Source organism: Mandrillus leucophaeus, unplaced genomic scaffold (assembly GCF_000951045.1).
Source record: "Mandrillus leucophaeus isolate KB7577 unplaced genomic scaffold, Mleu.le_1.0 Scaffold1207, whole genome shotgun sequence".
In the NCBI taxonomy this organism is placed as follows: Eukaryota; Metazoa; Chordata; class Mammalia; order Primates; family Cercopithecidae; genus Mandrillus; species Mandrillus leucophaeus.
The window spans coordinates 430,293-455,982 of record NW_012100399.1 but is presented as its reverse complement, the minus strand read 5'-3'; the positions used below and the strand labels follow the sequence as shown (position 1 = coordinate 455,982).

General features: G+C 34.1%; 1 protein-coding gene across 3 annotated transcripts in view; it reads right to left on the bottom strand.

The window, feature by feature from the left end:
• MPP6 (membrane protein, palmitoylated 6 (MAGUK p55 subfamily member 6)) overlaps positions 1 to 24,443 on the bottom strand; it is a 59,952-nt gene extending 35,509 nt beyond the window's left edge. Inside the window, exons 1-5 of one of the 3 annotated variants that reach the window (XM_011970591.1) lie at positions 24,325 to 24,441; positions 23,987 to 24,124; positions 11,074 to 11,226; positions 5,894 to 6,046; positions 4,947 to 5,174 (exon numbers count right to left, since the gene is read on the bottom strand). In XM_011970591.1, the coding sequence (XP_011825981.1) occupies positions 4,947 to 5,174; positions 5,894 to 6,046; positions 11,074 to 11,226; positions 23,987 to 24,124; positions 24,325 to 24,441 (789 nt within the window). Of the gene's footprint in view, positions 1 to 4,946; positions 5,175 to 5,893; positions 6,047 to 11,073; positions 11,264 to 23,986; positions 24,125 to 24,250 lie in introns of all 3 variants that reach the window. The other 2 variants (XM_011970600.1, XM_011970595.1) reach the window with 2 other exon arrangements.
• Positions 24,444 to 25,690: the final 1,247 nt, after the last annotated feature.

The window sequence follows — 25,690 nt, the reverse complement described above, 5'->3', positions numbered from 1 at the left end:
AAAAAAAAAAAAAATCTACTAACTACTAACCTAGGCCAAAATTATACTAATCATAATTCTTATGTTTATATCACTGGTTTATGCAAGGACTGCTTTTGTTGATTTAATTAGTTTTAATAATATAATAGCTATGCACTTGCCACCTAAAACTAACATTAAAATCCTACTTGATTCTCCTGCTCTCATTCCATCCCATCCCATCATTCTGGTTTCCCCAACCAAGGCACACTTCACCCTGAATCTTGGATTCACAAACTCCTTGCTTTTCATTTTGTATATAGTTCTATTGCATCTATATGTACTCTTTAAAATTATATAGTTACTTTAAACTTAAAGTATCATGCTATATGCATGTAATCTTCTGGGGTTTACATGCTTATTAACATGTTTCCAGCTGTACATACATAAGAATTGCTCTAGGGAATTACTGCAGCTGGATATATGTGAATATGGAACTCTAAGAGACATTATTAAACTTTTCTTCCTAATGTGTTTATAACAATACACACTGCCACCAACAATGTAGAAAAGATGCTGTTGATTCACAGCTATAATTTTACCAACTTAATGGTATATCACATTATGATTTTTAATATATCTTTACATGTTTACTGAACACATGTCCCCTTTTACTTGATTTTTCTATGCAGAATGAAACACAATTTCAAACAGTATCCCTAGAATAACCAGTTTCCCCCCATTCATTGAATCATCTCTCCTTTCCACATTGAAAGACATTATCTCTGTCACATATCAAAGTAATATGTATGTGTAGGTCTCTTTCTGCGCTCCCTAAAAGTCCACTGATCATGCTCTCTCTTCCTATGCCAACATCACAGTACCTTAATTCCTAAACATTAATAATCAGACCCCATTCCCGCTTTTCTGGTTCAAAAGTGTCTTGGCTATTCATCTTACCAAATTCCATGGAAAACCCTGTTTTGACTGGAATTCCATTAAATCTGCAAGTCAATGCGTGAAAAATCAACATCTTCACAATATTGTCTTCCTGTCCATGACATGATATACCTGCTTATTTAGATCCTCTTCATAATTCCTTTGTGTAGAGGTCTTGAATTTTTTAGGTTAGATTTATTCCTAGACATAAATGTGACATTCTCTGACTCTACTATAAATGATGTCATAGTTACATTTCTAGATGTTTGCTGATGACATACAGAAATGCAATTGAGTTTTGTGTCTTAATCTTATTTTCAGGTACCTTGGTAAACTCTTATTATTTCTAATAAGTTGTAGTTTTGAGGGGTTTCTATGCAAAAACTCATATTTGTAAATAAAAAGTTTTATTGCCTCCTTTCCAAACATTTTGCTTCTATAATTTATTTTTGTCATACTGTACTTATGTATCCTTCAAGAAAATATTAAATAGAAGTGCTGCTAGTGAGCATCCTTCTCTAGTTTCTTTTTTTTTTTTTTTTTAACTAGGCAAAGCCTTTATCTTTGTTTTAAACTATTTTCTGGTTCACTAATTGCAAATAAATAACTGTGTATAATCAATAATTAAAAAGCAGCATTGTCCCAGTGTCCAAGGGCCTTGGAATTTAAAATATCATAGGTTTACATTTTATCATATATAAAACAAACATTTTAAAAGCAGTTAAAATTCTTGAAATTTTATTATTTTTTAGAAGCTGAATCAATTCAGTTTGCCTCATTGTTGGAAGCTTCATCAAAATTCTGAACAAGATCACCACTTCCCCAAAAGTAAGTGGTACTTTCCCATCCAGCTTCTGCCAGTTTCGTTAAGCTTGTTGACACCAAGCTGGTTTAAGACACTGGGTGGCATTTCTGTTAGCTGCTTTGTCTCAGCATGGCTGGTATAATGGTCAAAGTGTTTGCTGCTAGAGATGTCTGAACATTGGGATTGTTAGTGTAGATCACCATTCCTTGGTTTGTAAACATACCTCTTTAATATCAGAGATATTGCTTATTCCTACTTTCAGGAGAACTAAAGATTTTTTTAATCATCTGTTGCAATAGATAATGTTTGCTGTATCATCTGAGGGCAGTTCCTTTTTACCAATGCACAATTGTGCTTGAAATTTGGCAAGTTTTTCTCGGTTTGTGAAGGCTTTTTCATTTTATAATGAAAATGGAAGTGGAATTTCGTGAGTGGAAATAAAACTTTGTGCGGTATTGGGGTTGGCACTAGAGGTCTCAGGCAGACCAGCTGAAAGGCCAGTTTCTGACTTTAAAGGGAAAGCTTCTAACATTAGTTAATTCACAATAACGTTTGTTCTAGTTTTTTTTTTCTTTTGTAATAAAATTAAGGCTTTTCTATTTCTAATTTACTAATCATTTTTAAAAATCATTGAATTTTATCAAATTCTCCATTGAGGTTATTCTCTTTTCATCTGTTAATGTGCTTAGTTACATATGGATTTTCTAATATGAAACTCTCCTAGCATACCTGGGATAATAAATCTAACTTGGATATGTTGTATTATCTTTGTTATACACACAATCAAATCTGATTTGCTAATATTTTGTTGAGAATTTTTAATGAATATCCTTGAGTGAAATAGTCCTGTAATATATTTTGTTATATTGTTTCTAGTTGTCCAGGTCATGTTGGTTCCAAAGAATAAGAGAGAATTCCTATCAGTTGGCCTTAATAAACAAATGGAATTATGAATAGCCTCTGGGAATCTAAGCTATATGTAAGTTGAAGAACTTCAGAATTGGCTACTTCTAACTCACTCTGGTCCTCAAAATTTAAATATAGATACTTATGTCCCATAGCAGATTCTGGACTTTTACCAAGCACCTGAAATGATTCTGATAAAGATAATCTACTGACTATGATTTTGAAAAACATTACCGTGGTACAGAAGAGTTCTTGGCTTTCATTTGCTCTTGCAGCAATCCAGACCTGAGACAAGCTCCACAGCACTACATGGTGGAGATTTTAGTGAAAGAGCTGAAGAGGCAAAATGCCCTTGCTTCCCTAGCATCTTAATAGGATGCCCACGGTTTGCAGATGCCCTGGTTTATGTCTATGATTCCAGCATATGAGTAATGTTCCCTTTTTCATTAAAAAAAAAAAAAAAAAGTCTCAACTTGGATGTTCTTTTGGAAGCCTTCATGATATAGTTTCTCTTCTTCTTTATGGCAAGACAGGCCTCAGGTTGCCTCAGGCTTGTAAGACGACTCCTCTCCTACGTGAATTTATTCCCCCAGCTCTAAATGCTAAGTGAAAAGCAGAGTTTGAGAGGGTATGGAACGGGGAAAACTTATCTTTAAACCAAGGCTAAATATCCTTGCATTTCATCGTATTCAGTTAGTTTACCGGATGCAAAATCTATGTAGGAATGTGGGCCAAAGCCCTAGTTATTAATACTCTAAAATTTTATTTTGCCTGTAAAAGTCTATTATAGCCATGGTGAGCTAGAAGAAGTCTGGAGTTTGGACTACAGAAGGAAAATAAAATCTTCCTACTACAACTAACACATAATAATAAATAAAATACGTAAATTCTAGATTTTACTCTTCCAACCTACCCAAGTCCAAGATAAGGCCTCAGGTGTCACAATCAAAATTTGCCAACTGAGGAATAAAGGTAGCCTGAGAGGTACTACTGATATGAAATGTCTAAGTACTAATATCATTTATTTTTCACAATTCTTTTCCTTGAGGACCACGAAACTACCTTCATTTCAACCGAAGTTAATTACAAGCCTATCTATTTTCAGAAGTTCAATTTACATGCTAATATTCATGACTAAATAATCTATCTTTACCTTTGAAAGAACAGTTTAAAATAGACATTCAATGAAATGTTATTTCAAATAACTGTACAGAAATGTAAGAACTAGACTTTTAAGCTCTCATTTTAACAATATGAAATAAGATACACTGGCAGTATCTTATGTAAGAAAACTTATAATTTCATTCATATATCAAACAATACACTTCTGGAATAAACCTGAACATTAGAGGTACCTACTTCTACATTACTTAGGCTTGAAAACCCTCTCTTTGGTTCCAACACTATCATCCTTTTCAATTCTTCCTCTGCAATTACTTTCTTACTCTTTCTTTACGGTTCCATTTTGCCACTACTGCCTCATCACCACAGAAGTGCAGCCACTTCTTGAGCACTATGTGCCAGGTGTTGCTGTGACAGCACTACATGAATTAACTCATTTAATCTTCATAACGAACTTCTGAGAAAACAAATTTTTCCCTAACTATATAGATGAGAAAAATGAAGCACAGAGAAGGTAAGCTGATAATTGGCAGCACTGGTATTTCAACCTAAATGGTCATTTTAACCATTCATTAGAGCTGTTGTTCACAAATCACCTCACACCTTCAAATATATGCCACCTGGTTACATAATCTCATGTCTCTTCTTTTTGAATTCACTTAACATACTGAGCCTAGACAATCTCTATAACTAAAACATTTTCCCATTCAATTATCTAGTTTACCTAAAATTAGTTTTAAAATACAGATCAAATGTGTGCAAACCAGGGGTCCAAGATTTTCTTTATACCCATTCTCTTTTCTGACCTCATCAGTCATTTCATCCATCACACAAACACTAAGCTGGAGGTGATCTGGACTGCATTTTTAACCTCTCCCAGGGCCTAACACAATGCCTGAATGTAACAGCTGTCAGAAATGTTTGCTAGATTAATAATTCAAAGACTTTATGGTTCTTCTGATACCTGGCTGTAGGTTACTGTTATGCCAGGGTTTCTGGTGTTTACAAAGAAATCTTACTACTTCCTTTATAATAGTAAAATAGCATTGTTTAAACATTCAAAAATTCACCCATGACAAAATAAGGCATTTCAGAATACTCAAATCGATTGTTTTTCTCTTTTCTTTAGCAAAATAGTAGCAACTGATAGTATTTCCAACATTGTGATTAAAAACATGAAAGTATTTTTAATACTACCAAAAATTTTATTACTCACCTGCTGAGGAGTAATGGTATCTCTATAACTTGGTAAAATTTTTAGGGTGACACTTCCACTAATATTTTTCAGTAATTCTTGTAATTCCTTTGGATTGTTTCCAACCTCATGTCCATTGACTTCTTTAATTATATCTCCCACATGAAGCAGACCTTGTCGATCTATCATTCCCCCATGGAGGATTCGGGCGATTACCAGATCATTATTTTCCACCCTAAATGTCACACCCTATGAGAAATAAGAAAGAGATTTCTCATTTATTAGGGAGAAATGCTTAAATATTCATGAACATATGAAAGAAAATAATTGTAAAACTATGTAAAATGAATCATTCTTACTTTTCATATGTTCTCTCCTGTTTCAATATTTCACTCCCATTAAACTGTGTACTAGTATAGTTTATTACACTAGTGGATAGGATGTATCTTACAGGCTAAATGGAAACTCAGAGCAAAAAAAGGTATTTTGTGCATTCTGATGGATTTATTCCTGGCTTTTCCTTTTTTGCACTCACTGTTCTTATAGTCAGATCCAGAAGCAATAATTTTACCAAGGAATAGTAAACTTCACTACTTAGAGAGTCCTAGTATGGCTTCAATTTTTAATAACAACTTCCTTTTATATTTTGATACTGTCAGTATTTCTTCAAAGGGCAGTTCATGCCTTCAAAGGGTAGGAAGAAACATAGTAGTCATCTTCTGAAATTTTTTGCTACCCTTTGCCATATTTCTACTTCTAGCTCAGTTTAACTTTTCATTTTGGTTTAATTTTGCAGACTACACCAAATTGAGAGAGCATCAGCTGTGTCTTTATACACAGGCCAAATAAGAATACAGCTTTCATAACATTATGAAAAGGAAAAAAAATGCAATAGAGTAGTGACTGAACCACAAATTATGTCATATTTCAGATTTCAGATAATAGGGCACTGATTTATCTATACTCACCAAAGGTTCCCCAGCTCTTTTGTGAATACCAAGAATACGAATGGCATCTACTGGTAATAACTGATTATTGATAGAAGAATTATTCATTTCTGGACTTGATGGAGGTGAATCATAACACTTTGATGCCACAATATCATGGGCCTCCAACAGTGACTATGAGGAGTCAAAATAGCCTGTGGTTATTTACAATACGTTGATGAAATATGTTACTAAAAGTACTTTGTTAGTTCATTATTCCAAGGGCTTACTCAAGGTACATAGTATTAAATTCCCAAATATCAGGTTGACCAAATAAATATATAATTTTTAAGAGATATAAAAATATATAGTTTTATTATCATCAAATAATATCATATTCCTTCTTTGAGATGTGAAGAGATTGACAGAATTTAGTGATGCTTTTTAAAAACTGGCAAGTTCACTGTAAACTGAACCTAGGTTTCTAGTCTGGTACAAAGAAGGTACTGGATTTCATTGCCACCACTGTCATCATATCATTCAATATTTACCATCAATCCTATTTACTAAAATACCATAAAAATTCAAATTCAAATGACATTTTTACCTAACATTGCTATGTTAGTAATACGATATACTTTTTATATGTACAAAACGTCTGTTAAAAGATGTTCAATAGAAAATGGATAAATATTAGCATCTTATATCAGTGACAGAAAATTTTATATTACCAATAAAGGTTTTAGTTTATGAAAAGAATATTTTTTGAGGAAAAAACAAGTCAGTAATAGTCCTGAATATAATGTATTTTTTTAACTCCCAAATTTACTATGCATGTGCTATCAGTATGGGTAGTTTTGATCCAGCTTTCTAGGAATTGTTTTTTTTTTTTTTTGAGACGGAGTCTCACTCTGTCACCTAGGCTGGAGTGCAGTGATACGATCTCGGCTCACTGCAATCCCCACTTCCCAGGTTCAAGTGATTCTCCTGCCTCAGTCTCCCAAGTAGCTGCGACTACAGGTGTGTGCTACCATGCCCAACTAATTTTTTGTATTTTTAGCAGAGATGGGGTTTCACCGCATTAGCCAGGATGGTTTCAATCTCCTGACCTCGCGATCCACCCACCTTGGCCTCCCAAGGAATTTCTTAATTAATACTAAAATGTTAATTTTTTTTTTTCATTTCTTATCCTAAAAGAATACTTTTTAGGCCAGGCATGGTGGCTTATGCCTGTAATCTCAGCAGTTTGGGAGGCTGAGGCAGGTGGATCATGTGAGGTCAGGAGTTCAAGACCAGCCTGGCCAACATGGCGAAACTCTGTCTCTACTAAAAACACAAAAAATTAGCTGGGCATGGTAGCATGTGCCTGTAATCCCAGCTACTCGGAAGGCTGAGGCAGAATTGCTTGAACCTGGGAGGCGGAGGTTGCAGTGAGCTGAGATTGTACCATTGTACTCCAGCCTGGGCAACAAGCGTGAAACTCTGTCTCAAAAAAAAAAAAAAAAAAAAAAAAAAAGAGGAATTTTTACTGCAACTGTGCAACTGTTCATATTCAACATAAAACTAAGTTTAAACATTCTTGAGGGGCTGGATAGAATCCAAGTTCAAAAACAATAAATCAGAATAAAAGCAAAAAATATTAACAGGTTCGGGATAAAAGCAATCAGGATAATTGGTAATTTCTGGTCATTTCATAAAACAATTCCCAAAACACTGGAGAAAAAAATTCAATAAAGACAACTCACAAATAAGGATTCTTCCTATAAATGCTGGAAATTGCTAACCTGGGCTGCTTAGTTTTCCACCCTATATCCTCCTTAGGCAGTATTATTTTCTCCCATGACTTGAGCCACTACTTACGCACTGACAACTCTTAAATTTCTATCTCTAGTTCAGAATTCTCATGTGCTTCAGATTTTTATAGTAAAAATTTGCCCACAACTCGTCAAAGTCATGGCAATTTGAAAATTAAAAAAAGGGACTGTAAAACATTACAACATTGAATAAAAAATCCATAGATCCACAATTCTATTTTAAAAAAAAGACTGAAAAAATTCATTTGTTACCACTTGAAACTGCAATTTTAAACAGCTCTTCACTTTGAAACTTAGTAAAAGGAAGGTTCAAGTACATTCCTGCCTCTTCAGTAGGAAATGCACTAAGCAGCCCAGTTGATGAGAAGCTCAACATTATGGAAGAATACTAGCTAATAATGTAGAATAGAAAAACATCATTTTGCAACCTCTGATGAAAGTGCTGATTTACAACCCAAAAGCTAGAAGAAGATGAAAAATAACAAAAATTAGAGCTGAGCTGAAGAAAACTGAAACACAAAAAACCTTTCAAAAGATCAACGAGGCTGGGCATGATGGCTCACGCCTGTAAACCCAGCACTTTGGGAGGCCAAGGCAGGTAGATCACCTGAGGTCAGGAGTTTGAGACCAGCCTGGCCAACACAGTGAAACACCATTTCTACTAAAAATACAAAAATTAGCTGGGCATCGTGGCACGTGCCTGTAGTCCCAGCTACTCAGGAGGCTGAGGCAGGAGAATCGTTTGAACCTGGGAGGTGGAGGTTGCAGAGAACCGAGATCGTGCCACTGTGCTCCAGCCTAGGTAACACAGTGACTCCATCTCAAAAAGTAAATAAATACATAAATAATTTTTTTTTAAAAAAATCAACGAATCCAGGAGTTGGTTTTTTGAAAAAATTAATAGACAAGTCACTAGCTAGACTAATAAAGAGAGGAGAGCCAAATAAACATAATTAGAAATGATGAAGGGAATGTTACTAGTGAATCCATATAAATAAAAACAACCATGAGAAACTACTATGAACACTTCCATGCACACAAACCAGAAAACCTAGAAGAGACAGACAAATTCCTAGACATATACAACCTCCAAAGACTGAGCCTGGAATAAACTGATTCCCTGAATAGAACAATAACAACTTCTGAAATTGAATCAGTAATAAATAGTCTATCAACCAAAAAAAGCCTGGGACCTAATGGATTCACAGCTGAATTCTACCAGATGTACAAATAAGAGCTGGTACCATTCCTACAGAAATGTTATTCCAAAAAACTGAGGAGGAACTCCTCCCCAACTAATTCTATGAGGCCAGCCTCATCTTTATATCAAAACCTGGCAGAAACACAACAAAAAAAGAAAACTTTAGGCCATATCCTTGACAAACATTAATGCCAAAATCCTCAACAAAATACCTGCAAACCAAATCAATCAGCACATCAAAAAGCTAATCCACCATGAGTCAAGTAGGCTTCATCCCCAGAATGCAAGGTCTGTTCAACATTTGCAAATCAATAAATGTGACTCATCACATAAACAGAACTAAAGACAAAAACTACATAATTACCTCAATAGAGCAGAAAAGGCTTTCAATAAAATTCAACAACCCTTTATGTTAAAAATTATCAATTAACTAAGTATTAAAGGAACATACCTCAAAATAATAAGAGCCATCTATGATAAACCCACAGCCAACATTATACTGAATGGGCACCTGTAAATAATATTGTGGTATCAAATGGAGAAGTCTAAATATGGTATGTGTATTATATGAGATGGAAGTTCACTGAAATAGAAAATTAGAAATAACTAAAGAGTAAAACACGTTTGTGCAAAATGATCTCAAATTAGTAAAAAAATTACATATGTACATTTGTGCATAGAAAAATATGGACAAATATGCACCAAGACAGTAGAGTATTGATCTGGGTAGAAGAAAGGCGATGTCTTCATTTTTGTATTTTTATTTGCTGATATTCTAAAATTTTTATATGTTACACTTCATATAATGTATGTGCTTATATATTTATTAAGTTATAAATATTTATTACTAATATGCGGCATTCCTGAAAACCTAGATCCTTCCAATGTACCACAAACCTAAGATGGCCAGTTTCCTTAACATAAATATGTCCAAAACATTCTCTTCTAGTGTTCCTTATCTCATTGAACAGCGATCAATTGTTTAAGTCATAGTGTTATCAACTTCCCATTTCTCTTCCACAACTGTCATATGCAACCAATCACTAAATCCTGTTGATTTTACTGATTAAAGCTTGAAAGTGTTTAAATTTCTTAGTATCTATATGTACTGCCATCATAATTTCTTGCCTTGAAACTTAACCATCTCATTTCACAAACCTGACCTTTCCCTGGTTAATACCCAACCCATACCTAGTTTCCCATTGTCCTTAGGATAAAGTCCAAATAATTCAGTTTGTCTTCATAAGGACTCAGTCAACTGGGACCTGCACAGGAGATGTCTCTGAGATATGTGTCCATATTTCTTTTGTACCTAAGATACTAATTTATGTCGGAACCATCTCACTATAAACCTTCATATTTTGCAGTAACATTGTTGAAGAGTCACATAAAATCTTTGGCTGAGAAAGAGCAAAAGGCTGTTACCATTTGATTTTCAGTGCTAAGATTTGCAGAGAGCAGGTGACATTTACTTTATTCTATCCCAGCACCATTCTTTTTCCACTAAAATGCAATGTCCCAGTCATAAATCAAGTTACCATATATGGCTGGGATGTATTTATCGGGGATTTCCATTCTTTTCAATGAGTTAATTTTTCTAACACCTTCCCCAATACCACACTGTCTTAATTATTATATGTTACAAGAAATCTTGCCTGCCTTTTCTCTTCTGAAATGCATTCTTCTTTGTAAAACTGATGAACTCGTCACTGGTACATGCCATTGCTAAAATCATACTTATTTCTGTACCTGAGGAGATTATGTTATATAATGGTTTCTATACTGTCACAGCTCTCTTATGTTCCATGGTCACTGACTGCACAACAATCTTGAGAAGCAATACTAAAAAGTATTGACTAAGAAACAGAATGGTAGCGAGGAAGAAAAAAATCCATTATCATAGTGAGGAAAATGGCTCCAGCATGTGGTCTGATGGTGAATTAAGGTTGTTTTCTTTAATGGCACAAAGGAAAATCCATTGTGATGTATTTCTGCAACAGTGTACATTTATGTAGCACTGTAGTTACATACGTCTGTTTATATATCCTCAGCATATCAGGACATTAAAATACCAAGGTTGGAATTTACATACTTACCTATTATAGCCCTAAATAATCTTTGAAGAAAACATCACCTTAAAGTGGAAAGTAAAGGAGAATACTTTGGGAATACAGGGAATTTGAGAGTTAAGTGATAGGGAAAGTCACCTGGAAGTGAGGCTCTTTGAGTATACCAACCAGTTCTGCCACATTTTCATCCACATTTATCAGAGGAGTGATGTCTTCAAGAATTTCATTGACTAATTCCAAGTTATTGTCACTGACAGCTTCTAGTTTGGAATCTTCTAGCCTCTCATGAGCCTGAAAAAATAACAGTGTATTAAAGTAATAATACTTACTTGTTTTGCACCAGACCATAGTTTATTTCTTTTCCATAAAGTTTTAAAATATATTACTTGGAGGTTTAATTCATGTAAACCAAATTCAATATTTCAACCAGAGGCAATATATAGATTTTACAGTAAGTATACCAACAAATATAATAAATCTTGGCCTCTAGTTCTATCCTGAAAGTCATGAAAAACTCATTTTTATAACTAAACCATAAAAAAACTGGACAGGTCAGCTGACTATTTACAAAACCTATTACAGTCCCTTACCACCAAGAGAATGCATAACAAAAACAAGGAATAGGAATGTGAAAATTATATATGCTAATATTTTTTTAAATGATAAAAATAATTTTGGAAACCCCAGAATCCAGAAGCTCATATCTTCCAATGTTGAAAATCAGTGAGAAAAAAAGTCAGTTTAGAGCAGGTGGTCCTTAAATTGGATTTTGAAAGACTACATAATTAGGGAAATGATCCTCTCCTGTCTTTATAAGTAAAGTTGTTTTTTTCTTAATCTCACAATCTTTTTTCACAGAAAATAGACCATGAACCACACTGTTACAGAAAGTAAGTAATTCTAATCATCCTTTCATGGTAGGGGTAAAGCCGAGTTTTAAGTTCAAACTGAGAATGAACACTAAGCAGGCTCCAACCTTTAAGCATTCCTTGCTTTTCTGATAAATGGTTGCTATATAATTTTGAAGACAGGAAAAGCATAATTATTAAAATTTAATTCATAAATAAAACCATGTGGATGGCAAATCTTACATCTTACGATTCATTTCAAGGATTGCTAAAGAAAAATCCACATTTCAAATGGTAACAGTATCAACTAAACTTTTTCAGATACCTAAACTATAATACTTCAGATGGGTTTTTTTCCCCCCATACAGAGTGGATCCTTCAGAGTCCAAATAAAACATTCTAACTTTTAAAAGACAATTTTTCTTGTTTAAATCTACTTTTTCTAGGTAATTCACAGAAGTAAAATAAGTTCTTAAGTGGAAACGAGAGCTACATATTAAGCAAGATTTTAAAGAAAGACCTTAAAAGAAGAAATTCTAAAAGTCGTATGAAATACTGAGAAAGAAGAAAAAACTCTTACTAAACAGAAAGAAAAGTATCAAAAGACCAAATGTGATTTAAATAGAGGAAGAAGCTTTATGAGATTTAGATTAAAACAAATTAAACTACGGTGGCTCACGCCTGTAATCCCAGTACTTTGGGAGACCAAGACGGGAGGATCACTTGAGTTCAGAAGTTCAAGACCAGCCTGGCCAACATGGTGAAACCCCATCTCTACTAAGAATACAAAAATTAGCCAGGCATGGTGGCGGGCACCTATAATCCCAGCTACCCAGCTAGTCAGGAGGCTGAGGCAGGAGAACTGCTTGAATCCAGGAGGCAGAGGTTGCAGTGAGCCGAGATCATGCCACTGCACAACAGCCTGGGCAACAGAGACTCTGTCTCAAAAAAAAAAAAAAAAAAAAAAAAATTAGACAAGAAAATGCCACAAAAAATGAAAATGGGTAAATTTGTAATGTTCTGAACATATAATACAAGCCAGATAAGGATGAGAAGATGAGGACACTCAATATTTATCATAAAAAGATTATCACCATTGGAAAAAAACAGAAAATAATCTACAGAATTAGTTAACTCTTATGAAATAAGCTAGAATTGCCAACTATTTAGATAGAAATATTTGCTGGAATAAACAGCCACTACCTGATTTAGCATCTTTAACCTTGTAATACTCGAATTATTTTAACATAGTATAAAAAGAAAGCTTCGAAGGAAAAAAAAAAGGAAGGAAAGAAACTTAACATCTACTGAAGGACTTTCTTTCTGTGTTGGATACTATATTCTAAGTAGTGTGTGTGTGCGTGTGTGTATTCAGCAAAGGTAGGTATATTATACACACACTATGGACGAAGAAACTGATGCCAAAAAAGGTGAAGTGATTTGCATGAGTTCACATTACTGGTGAATGGCAGAGTCGGGTAGTCTAATACCAAGACTTGAACTCCTATCTACTAAAGCTTACTTGACTTCATCTTTATATAGAGAGCCACTCTAACATTAAATTGCAGTTAATTATTCAATCCAATAAATGATGCATTATTCTCATTCACTTAAATGTATGACACATATCTCAGTCAGTTTAATTTAGTAGTTGCTTATTAGCATGGCTCTTCCAGTCTAGATGTGTTAATTCCATTACACCGTATCTATCCTCATAGTTATTTTATACTTCTATGGTTCAGAATACTACTCGTCCCTTAGACTTTCACTCCTTTGCTCTAAGTAAGAGCTATAAAGACCATTTATTTCTTCAGGAAAATGTTATATGATTAGCAACAGTACTTTAGACATCAGCAGTCGTTGGTTTAATTCAGGACTTTGGGACAAGTTAAGGAACAGAAATGATCAATGACTTGAAAACTCCATTCCTTAGTATGTGTATTAACCCGATGCTCCCAAATTGGGTTAAGAGAAGTAGGAATGTGGAAAGACTGATGGCAAGAGGTTGGGGGTCGGGCGGGAGAGTCATGTGAGAGGGCAGAATCATGTTAGAAAAGAACCCCAAAATATCTGAAGATTTCTTCATATCAGCCTCACAGTTTGGTTCTATGGAAGAAGAGAATCTCACTAGAAAATACAAAACTTGAAGACAGAAAAAAGCTTTTTTTGAAACTGCAGGTCTAAATATATTAACATGGAAAACCAACATACTTGGGGTCAACTGGGATCAATTTTACTTTTTCTAAGAAAGCAAATGCAGGCCCACATTTATTAATATATAGCTTTTTAAGCTCTGAGATGTTGTCAGAAACTTGGAACCTCTAATTCACTTTAAGGTCAGATTTTTTTTTTATTAGCCGTCAAGAGGCAAGTACCAACTTTAATTTAACTAATTAAACTAAAAAAGGCAAAAAAAAAAACACGCAAAAAAATCAGAGGAGCAAGTGAGCCATATGCTATTTAAATAAATAAATCTTGTTTCCTTTTTTTTTTTTTTTTAATATTAAAGACCACTATTGCAACACTAGCTTAACTCAATAAAAATATATTTCACTTGTCACAAGTGGTTGGAAGAACATTCTATGACTGGCATTGAATATTTGCAGCTGATACAAATATGGCCTAGCCTTCTTAAATATCCTGTTCTGAGGATTTTATTCACCACTGTACCTTTGAGAAATGAACTTCAGAGAAGAAAATGTTCTTTCAGAACTTCTGGGTATTTCACTCAAGGACAATCCAACCACGCTTGCAAACAAAAGTTGTGGGCTATATCTAAAGTGACAAATACCATTTTGAAATAATAATAATATTATTATTATTATGTATAGAAAACTGGTCTTTCCAAAACACAAGGGCAATATCATAAATTTTGTTTCTATATTTTGAGAAAAGAGCTATGTATGTAGTAGTTACTTATTATTTCTTGAAAAAGCTAAGTAAATGGGAAATAAGTTTGGCTGTGATCAAGCGCCACCCTCTTCTTTTATTCTAGAGACCTAAAACTCAAGATCAACATAGGTCCACAAATACTCAAAAACAAAGAAGAATTTTTGAGCGGACAGTAGAAATGAGACAGAGAGAATGGAGAACTCAATTTCTATTTTGTTTCTGCATACATTATATCAAAAAGGATGAGCTCTGTTGCTCTGAAAAAAATAAAAAAAGATGAGTAAGTATAAGTAAATCAGAATGGAATTCTCTAGTGAGTAAAGAACATACCAGAAATCACCTAGTTAACCAAAATACAAACTCAGAGATTAGATAAGTTACATATCAAGGTACTCAGGAAACTTCTAAATAGCACTGCTGAGCTTCTCTTAGATACATCTGTAGAATTAGGAGAACCACACAGAGGTCAAACAACTAGAAAAGGGAATCTGTTAAATTTTTAAAAGAAAAAAGAACATTTTAAAAGCTTGGCTTTAATAGTAGTCAGAGGAAATACAAAATAACCTTTTTATAACCTTTGAGTGAGAAAGATCTTTCTAACTATAACACAAAATCTGAAAGATACATACATTATTTCAAAAAAGGCTCAATAAAATTAACTTCATGAACGTCTTAAATTTCTCATCAAAAATTGACAAGTCAAAATACTAATGACAAACTAGCATCAAAACACAAATCATATTCAAGACAGAAAGCTAATGTCCCTACTTATGAAGGACTTCTACAAATCAATAAGAAAAAGATCAATGACTCATTAAGAGAACTGAGTGAAGAGTTTGAGCAAAAAATTCACAGAAAGAAAAATTCAGGAACCTGTCTTTAAAAATTTAATTTTATATTTCTAATTGACACATATTGTATATATTTATGGTGTACAATGTGATGTTTCAATACATGTATATACATAGTATAATGATCAAATGGGGTAATTACCATATCCATTATTTTAAATATTTATTTTTTTGGGGATGACAACATTCAAAATCTTCTCTTCTAGCTATTTTGAAATATGTATTACATTGTTACTTGCAATAGTCACCTACTGTGTATCGAATATCTCAAACATATGAAAAGACACACAACTTCACTCATAAGAGTGAAAACTAAAACTAAAAAACTAAAACTAAAACTATAATGAAATACCTTTTCTCTTTATCAGATTGGCAGAGATAAAAATTCTGATGAGTGAGAATGTGGGAGAAGACAGACATTTTGACATATTTTTTCTAGTGGGAACATACACTGGTAAGCAAATTGACCATATCCACCAAAACTACAGTGACTCTTTTTTTTTTTTTGAGATGGAGTTTTGTTCTTGTTGCCCAGGCTGGAGTGCAATGGCACAATCTCGGCTCATTGCAATCTTTGCCCCCTGGGTTCAAGCGATTCTCCTGCCTCGGCCTCCCGAGTAGCTGGAATTACACGCATGTGCCACCACGCTTGGCTAATTTTTGTATCTTTAGTAGAGACAGGGTTTCTCCATGTTGGTCAGGCTGGACTCGAACTCCCGACCTCAGGTGATCCACCCACCTCAGCCTCCCAAAGTGCTAGGATTACAGGCGTGAGCCACCATGCCCAGCCTTACACTGATTCTTTTCAGATCTATCCTAAAAAGGGCTGTGTGTGTGCGTGTGTGTGTGTGTACAAAATAACACGCAGTAAGATTACACATTACAGCATAACTTGTAAGAAAAAGGTCATCTAAATATCAGAAGGCTGACTCAAAAAACCTGACATATCCATACAATAAAATACTATGTCACATTTACAAAGAATAAAGTTGTTACACAGGTACTGATATAAAATCTTATGCAAAAAATCAAGGTTTAGGATAGCAGTATAAACCCACAACTTCCATTATATTTACTAGTGAAAGATTAGATACTTCCCCTTAAGAGCAGAAACAAGACAAAGATGTCCACTCTCATCACTTCTATTTAACATCTGTACTGGAGGTTACAGCCAGGACAATTAGGCAAGAAAAATAAAAGAGTCATTCAGGTTGAAAAGAAATAACACTGTCTATATTCAGATGACATGACCTTGTATTTAGAAAATCCGAAGGAATTCACTAAAAGACCATTTGAATAAAAAATTAAGTTCAGCAAGGTTGCAAGATATATAAGATCAATTTACAAAACTCAATTATATTTCTATACACTAGCAATGAAAAATCTGAAAATGAAATTTAAAAAACAAGTCCATTCATAACAGCATTCAAAAGAATAAATACCTAGGAGTATAATTAACAAAATAAGTGCAAGAAATTAAAGATTTAAATAAATGTTCACGGATTAGAAGACTTATCACTGTTAAGATGGCAATACTCCCCAGAATGAACTACGGATTCAATGCAAGGCCTATTGGAATCCTCAGTGACATGTTTACAGAAATTGACAAACTGATTCTAAAATTCTTACAGAGTTGCAAAGGGATCCAGAACAGTGAAAACAATCCTGAAAAAGAACAAAGTAGGAGTACTTACATTTCCTGATTTCAAAACGTACTACACAAGAGTTATCAAAACATGATGTTGACACAAGGAAAGATCAATAGATCAATGGAATAGAACTGGAAGTAAAAAAAAAAAAACATGTCAGTGGCCAACTGTTGCATGTTAGACAAAGGTGCCCAAAACCACTCAATGGGGAAAAATATTCCCTTCAACAAATGGTGCTGAAACACCATATGAAAGGATAGTCTCTTCAACAAATGGACTAGAGGAGCACATGTAAAAGACAGAAGTTGGTGCCTAACATATAATATACAAAAAACTAACTTAAAATAGATCCAACACCTAAATGTAAGAGCTAAAACTATAAAACTCTTGTGAAACATGGGTAAATCTTCATGACCATGGATTTAGCAAAGGATTCTTACATATGAGACCAAAATCACAAGGCAACAAAAGACAAAAAGACAACTTGGACTTCATCAAATTAAAAGCTTCTGTGCTTCGGCCGGGCATGGTGGCTCACGACTGTAATCCCAGCATTTTGGAAGGCCGAGGTGGACGGATCACGAGATCAGGAGATCGAGACCATCCTGGCTAATACGGTGAAACCCCATCTCTACAAAAAACACAAAAAATTAGCAGGGCATGGTGGCGGGTGCCTGTAGTCCCAGCTACTCAGGAGGCTGAGGCAGGAGAATGGCATGAACCTGGGAGGCGGAGCTTGCAGTGGGCCGAGATCGTGCACTATACTACAGCCTGGGCGACAGAGTGAGACTCCATCTCAAAAAAAAAAAAAAAAAAACTACTTCTGTGCTTCAAAAGGCACTATGAAGAAAAGTAAAAAGACAATCTATATAATGGGAGAAATATTTGCAAATCATATATCTGATAAAAGACTTGTACCTAGAATACATAAAAGACTCTTACAACTTCATAATAAAAATAAATATGACTCAATTTAAAAATGGGCAAAGAATCTAAATAGATATTTCTCCAAAAAATATGTACAAATGGTCAACAAGCACATGAAAAGATGCTCAACATCATTAGTCTCCAGGGAAACACATATCAAAACCACAATAAAATACCACTTCATACCCACCAGGACAGTTAAGAACCAAAAAATCAAATATCAAGTGTTGAAGATGATACAGAGATATTAGAACTCTTGTACACTACTGGTGGGAATAAAAAATGGTACAGCTACTGTGGATAACAGTCTGGCAGTTCCTCAACAAGACAGAGTTACCTAGTTATATACTCAGGAGAAATAAAAACTATGTCTACATAAAAGTGTATCCAAGAATATTTATGGCAGCACTATTCATAATATAGGTTGAGTATCCCTAATCCAAAAATCTAAAATCCAAAATGCTACAAAATCTGAAATTGAGAATTTTCCTAAATTAATGATGGACACCAAACCACAGATCCAGGGGGCTCACAGAACACTGTGCAGGATAAAAACCCAGAATTCTAAGTGTAGGTGTATTATATTCAAACTGCAGAAAATTAAAAACAAAATATTGAAAGAACAGGTGTTGGGGGGAACCTTACCTGTAGAGGAGCAAGCATAAGAATTATATTGAACTCTTCAGGAAACATGCAGAGAATAGAGTGAAATCTTTAAAATGTTGAAAAACAAAACAAAACAAAACAAACACCTCCACCAACCTGGAATTATCTATCCAGTAAAGTTATCATTCAAAAGTAAAAAACAAAACAAGACAAAACAAAAAGGACTTTTTCAAACAAAAATTGAGAATATTTGTTACTAGTACACCTGTCTTGCAAGAAATGTTAAAAGACATTCATCAGAAAGAAGGAAAACGATGTAAGTGCAAAACTTGGGTCTATATAAAGAAGAGTGCTAGAGACAGGGAAAAAAAGGTAAAATAAAATCTTTTACTTTTCTTATTCCTAATTGATTTGATAATAGTATTATTCACAACAAGGTATTTGATTATTACAGCTTATGAATAAATGAAATGAATGATAGCAATATTATATGGGACAGGAGGGAGAAACTGGAAACACTGTTATTTATAAGGTAGTTGCACTACCCATGAAGTGGTATGGTGTTATTTGAAAGTATATTAGACTGCAAACGACTGCGAAATCAAGAACTGCTAAAAGGTTTTTTTAAAAGTCTAATTAATATGCTAAGAGAGGAGGAAAAGTTGAAATCACATACAATGTTTAGTTAAAACAGAGAAAACACAAAATGAGTGAGAGACACAAGGAAAAAAGGAAGGCAGGCAGGCAAGCAGGCAACAAATACAAAACAGTAATAGTATGAAAGATATTAATCAAATTATATCAATAAACATGTAAACATCAATGATCTAAAGCACTTAAAAGAGACTGTCAGCTGGGTGCGGTGGCTCGCGCCTTAATCCCAGCATTTCGGGAGGCTGAGGTGGGCGGATCACAAGGGCAAGATATCGAGACCATTCTGGCCAACGTGGTGAAACCCATCACTACTAAAAATACAAAAATTAGCTGGGCGTGCCTGTAATCCCAGCTACTTGGGAGCCTGAGGCAGGAGAATTGCTTGAACCAGGGAGTCTGAGGTTGCAGTGAGCCAAGATGGCGCCACTGCACTCAAGCCTGGCAACAGAGTGAGACTCCATCTAAAAAAAAAAACAACAAAAAAACCCACAAAAAAACCAGACTGTCAGAGTGAATAAAAAAAGATGGAATTATATGTTTTCTACCAGAAACTTACTTTAAATACAAAGATACAGAGAGATTAAAATTAAAGGTATGGAGAAAGACATATCATGCTAACATTAACTAAAAGAAAACTGGAGTAGCTATATTAATTTCAGACAGGGCAGACTTCAGAGCAAGAAAAATTATTGGGAACAAAGAGAAGCATTACATAATGATAAGAGTTAATTTTCTGAGATGATATAACAATCTTAGTGAATGTGTGTTTAACAAAAGAGCATTAAAATATGGGAGGTAAAATCTGACAGAACTGCAAAAAGAGATAGGTTAATCTACTATTATGGTCAAAGGTTTCAACATTCTACTAGTAGTATACGCATAGCTCAGAGATACTGCAGGTTCTGCTCCAGATAACCACAGTAAAGCAAATACTGCAACAAAGTAAGTCACACAACTTTTTTTGTTTCCCTGTGCATATAAAAGTTATGTTTACATGACAAGGCAGTCTACTAAGTAAGCAACTGCAAGGTGTCTAAAAGACGATGTACATATCTTAATTTAAAAATACTTGAAAGGTTAAAATGCTAATGATCAGAGCCTTCAGAGAGTTGAAATCTTTTTGCTAGCATAAGGTCGTGCCTTGATGCTGATGGCTGCTGACCGATCAAGGTGGTGGTTGCTGAAGGCTTGGGTGGCTGTGGCAATTTTTTAAAATAAGACAATAATAAGGTTTGCCACATTGATGGACTCCCCTTTCATGAAAGATTTCTCCATAGCATGCAATGTTGTTTGAGAGCATTTTATCCAAGTGAAACTTCTTGCAAAACTGGAGGGTGTTGATTTTAGATCTTTCCTGTTTTCTCCTGTGGGTATTTGGTGCTATAAATTTCCCTCCAAACACTGCTTTAGCTGTGTCCCAGAGATTCTGGTACATTGTGTCTTTGTTCCCATTGGTTTCAAAGAACTTATTTATTTCTGCCTTAATTTTCTTATTTATTCAGTAGTCATTTAGGAGTAGGTTGTTCAATTTCCATGTAGTTGTATGGTTTTGAGTTTCTTAATCCTGAGTTCTAATTTGATTGCACCGTGGTCTGAGAGACTCTTTGTTATGATTTCCGTTCTTTTGCATTTGCTGAGGAGTGTTTTACTTCCAATTATGTGGTTGATTTTAGAAGAAGTGCTATGCAATGCCGAGAAGAACGTATATTCTGTTGATTTGGGGTGGAGAGTTCTGTAGATGTCTATTAGGTCCACTTGGTCCAAAGCTGAGTTCAAGTCCTAAATATCCTTGTTTATTTTCTGTCTTGTTGATCTGTCTAATATTGACGGTGGCGTGTTAAAGTCTCCCATTATTATTGTGTGGGAGTCTAAGTTTCTGTAGGTCTCTAAGAACTTGTTTTATGAATCTGGGTACTCCTGTATTGGCTGCATATATATTTACGATAGTTAGCTCTTCTTGTTGCATTGATCCCTTTACCATTATGTAATGCCCTTGTCTTTTTTGATCTTTGTTGATTTAACGTCTGTTTCATCAGAGATTAGGATTGCAATACCTGCTTTTTTTGGCTTTACATTTATATGGTAAATCTTCCTCCATCCCTTTATTTCAGCCTATGTGTGTCATTGCACATGAGATGTGTCTCCTGAATACAGCAGACTGGTGGGTCTTGATTCTTTATCCAATTTGCTGGTCTATGTCTTTTAATTGGGACATTTAGCCATTTACATCTAAGGTTAATATTGTTATGTGTGAATTTGATCCCATCATTATAATGCTAGCTGGTTATTTTGCCCATTAGCTGATTATTTATTAAAAAGGCAGTATCTGCACAGGGGAATAAAGTAAAATGCAAAAGTATAGGGTTTGCCTGTATTTCTTCTTCCCTCTCTCCTTTCTTTCTGGAATTACAAACTACATATATATTAAACATTTTCAGTATGTTTCACATATTCTGTTACCTTTTTTTCATTCTTTCTTTTCTATTAGCTTTTGTTTGAATATTTTCTAATAACCTATCTTTAAATTCACTTATTCCCTCTTCTGTTGTGTCTAGTCTTCTATCAGTGAACTAATTTCAGATACTGTATTCTTGACCCTAAATTGTTCATTTGATTATTTTTTATTGATTTTCTAATACTATTTTACATGTCTTTCCTCCCTTCTATTAAAAATACATTAATAAGTTATTTTCAAATCCTTGTGTATAAACGCTAATAAAAGAACCATTTATGGGACTGCCTCTGTTGTTTTTCTCATGCTTAGTGGCCAGATATTCCTGCCTCTCTGTATATCTAGCAATGTGTACCTCTTTTATCCCTCTACTTGTTATACCGAGAGTGCTAACCTGCTGTGACTTACTACTTCTTTCTTGGAAGCGGAATTCCTCCCCTATTTCTGGGATTCTTTTTAACCTACATTATAGGAATATTGAACTACCATTGTTTTTCCTTATTAAGAGGCTGCTTGGATGTTGCATATTATTGGGTAATTCTTTGCTTTATTTCATTTTTATCCTCAAAAGAGTACAGTAGCACCTTACCTGCTCAAAAGTCATACAACCATTGCAACTGTTAAGAATAATGAACAAGATGATCCTCTGAAATGCCAACATCAATGGCACAAAACCAGCAAATTTTTACTCACACCAGTTTTTAAGAATAAGTATACACATACATACACATATCCCATCACCCTGTGTTGTAGTAGTTAGAACACAGAATTTGACGATAGAACACGTGGCCTAAACCTCATCTGTCATTTGCTAGCAGAGAGACCTTAGATACAACACTTATTTACTCTGAGTCTTACTTTTCGATTCAAAAGCTGTTGAAAGATAAAACAGTATATTTTAAATTCATAAACTTGTTAAGACAAAACAGTGTATTTTAAAGACCTTTGTAAACTGTAAGCATGTTATAAGTGCCTTATTATATAGTTTTTAAATCTATAGATCAAAAGCCATAAATTAAACAAACATGGACATAACAGTGTAACAGATACATGGACAATAAACTGACAACAGAATAACATCAAGAAAAGAGTAAAAAACTATTTTAAAAGTACAATAAGAACCCAGGTAAACTACTTAACATAAACTTAAACAGTTTCTACTAATTTCAACAGACCCTGGAGCTATTACTTTAACACAGCAGGAATTAATGTTTATGACAAGTCTGAATCTGAAATAATACCCTGTATATTATTTTTAAAATATAAAAATATCTAATGAACATTGGAAAGGCTATAGTAAAAAATGACTAAAATAAAAATTCCAGTTGGATGATCTGCAAGTGGATTAGTTTCTGCTTAAGGACCTTTATACCATGTGATTTTAGCATGAGTAAATATGTAAATAAAATGAAGAATCTGTATCATTGCCCGGGCCTGGTGGCTCATTTGAGGTCAAGTTCGAGACCAGCCTGGCCAACAGGGTGAAACCCCTCCTCTACTAAAAATACAAAAATTAGCCAGGAGCGGTGGCACACGCCTGTAGTCCCAGCTACTTGGGAGGCTGAGGCAGAAGAATCACTTGAACTCAGAAGGCAGAGGTTGCAGTGAGCCGAGATTGTGCCAGTGCACTCCAGCCTGGGTGACAAAGTGAGACTTCCTCTCAAAAAAAAAAAAAAAAAAAGAATCTGCATCATTAACTCACTCTCACTAGTAGAAAACCTGGTAAAAGGTATTTTTCAGAGGTCTTGGAAGATAACAAGTAATAGACTGTGGCTAAGAAAAAATCACAGAAGAGAGTGAAATCAACATTCTCATAGCGCAAAAACTAAAAGGAACAAGATGGCTCTACAAAGAAAAGGTCAAAGAAGGCAAGTGGCATAGATTCTTGAAAGCAAGAGTCATTTGGGGGAACTCTAAAGAAGTGTATAGCAGGTTTGTAAAATAGGTAATACATTAAGCTTTAGTATATAATAATTATTTAATAAAAATGGTTGTAAAGTATATTTATCAATGAGTTAAAGAGATTACTCCATAGTTGACTAGGGAAACAGGCTTAAAATATCAGGCTTATGCAACAAACAACAAAATTTCAAAAAAGCACTAGATAAAGGAAGTCAATAACTTAAATGAAAAGTAGGTACACGGTGTAATGTAAAAAAAGAAAATCAGTACCTTGCCATTGTTGAAAATGGAAATAGAATCAGGATCTTTTTCACAGGTCCTGTTAAAACACAACTGTGCAGGTATGATTTCTCTAAACCTTAAAGGCATTATGCCAAAACTAAGAGTCATTTCATGAGTCATTTCATCCTGTATTTAAAGTCAGAACAGAAAAGAGAAAAATGGCCTAATTTTTGCATATATTAAGAATTCATTATGTGCTAAGTGTTTTTATTTGCTAACTAAACCTAATGTATATCAACCAAATTCTAAAACAGTAATATCTGAAAATATCTCTGTAAAAACCATTTCCAAAATAATTCAGTAATCTTATGAATAAATCTATTTACCTTGGCAAGTGATTTTACAATAGGATTCTCCATAATTCCCTTGAGGAAAATTAGGTCTATTTCTTCTGCTCCAGTAGATGAGGGCAGCTCTGTAAGGTTTTCCAAGACTTGCTGCATTGCTGCTGAGATAAAAGCAACATAAAAAAACACAAAAAATGTAAATTTCAAGCCGTTGTGAAGTAAAATTATTTTAATAATGCAAATAGACATTAAGAATACTCTTTTCAAAAATAATATTTTAAAAAATGAAATTGTTAAACAGTATGAGTTTCAAATTGACTTCCCAGGAATTAAAAGCAGGATAGATTTTTATATGCAATTTAGACTTTATCAGACTACCTTATACACACTTACAACTTTGCACTTGCTTTATATTTTTCAAATTTAAAAACATTACTCGAGAAAAAAAATAGAAAATTCAAATAGACTTATAAGAAGGAGAAAGTCTAATTTAGGAATCAGAAACTTCCTGCAAGCTCAGAACCAGCTTTTGTTGAATTCTATCAATTAATTAAAAAAGAATTAAAACCAATACTTCACAAACTCCTTCAAAAAAAAAAAAAGAGAAGAAAAAGAAACACTTTCCAACTCATTCTATGAGACCAATCACCCTGATACTAAACCCAACAACATTACACACAAAAAAATTACCGCCAATCTCTCCTAGAAATACAAATGCAAAAATCTTAAACAAAATACTGGCAAACTGAATCCAGCGACATATACAAACAATTGTACATAATGGCCAAGTTCACTTTATCCCAGAAATGCAAGAGTGGTTCAACATATAAAAACTCAATCAATATACTCTATTAATAGAACAAAGAACAAAACCAAATGACATTTCAGACAAAGAAAATCATTAGATAAAACCCAAAACCCTTTCATAATAAAAACATTCACCAAACTAAAAATAGAAGGGAAATTCTTCACTCTGATAAAAGTCTTCTCTATGAAAAACCCACAGCTAGCATCATACTTAATGGTGCTTTTACTCCTAATAAGGAATAAAATAAGGCTGTACACTTTTGGCATTTTTATTCAACTTTGTATTGGAGGTTCTAGACAGGGCTGTTAAGCAAAAAAAGAAAAGAAAAAGAAAATAAAAGGCATCCAGACTGGAAAGCAATAAGTAAAACAATTTATATTTGCAGATCATATTATTTTGTATATGGAAAATCCTAATATACAAAAATTTATTATCACTAGTAAGTGCGTTCACCAAGGTTTCAATATACAAGATTAATACAAAACAATCAATATGTTGTTACACATAGTGTATTTCTATACACTAGTGACAAACCATCCAAAAATGAAATTAAGAAAACCATTCCTTTTATAGTAGCATCAAAACCAATAAAATACT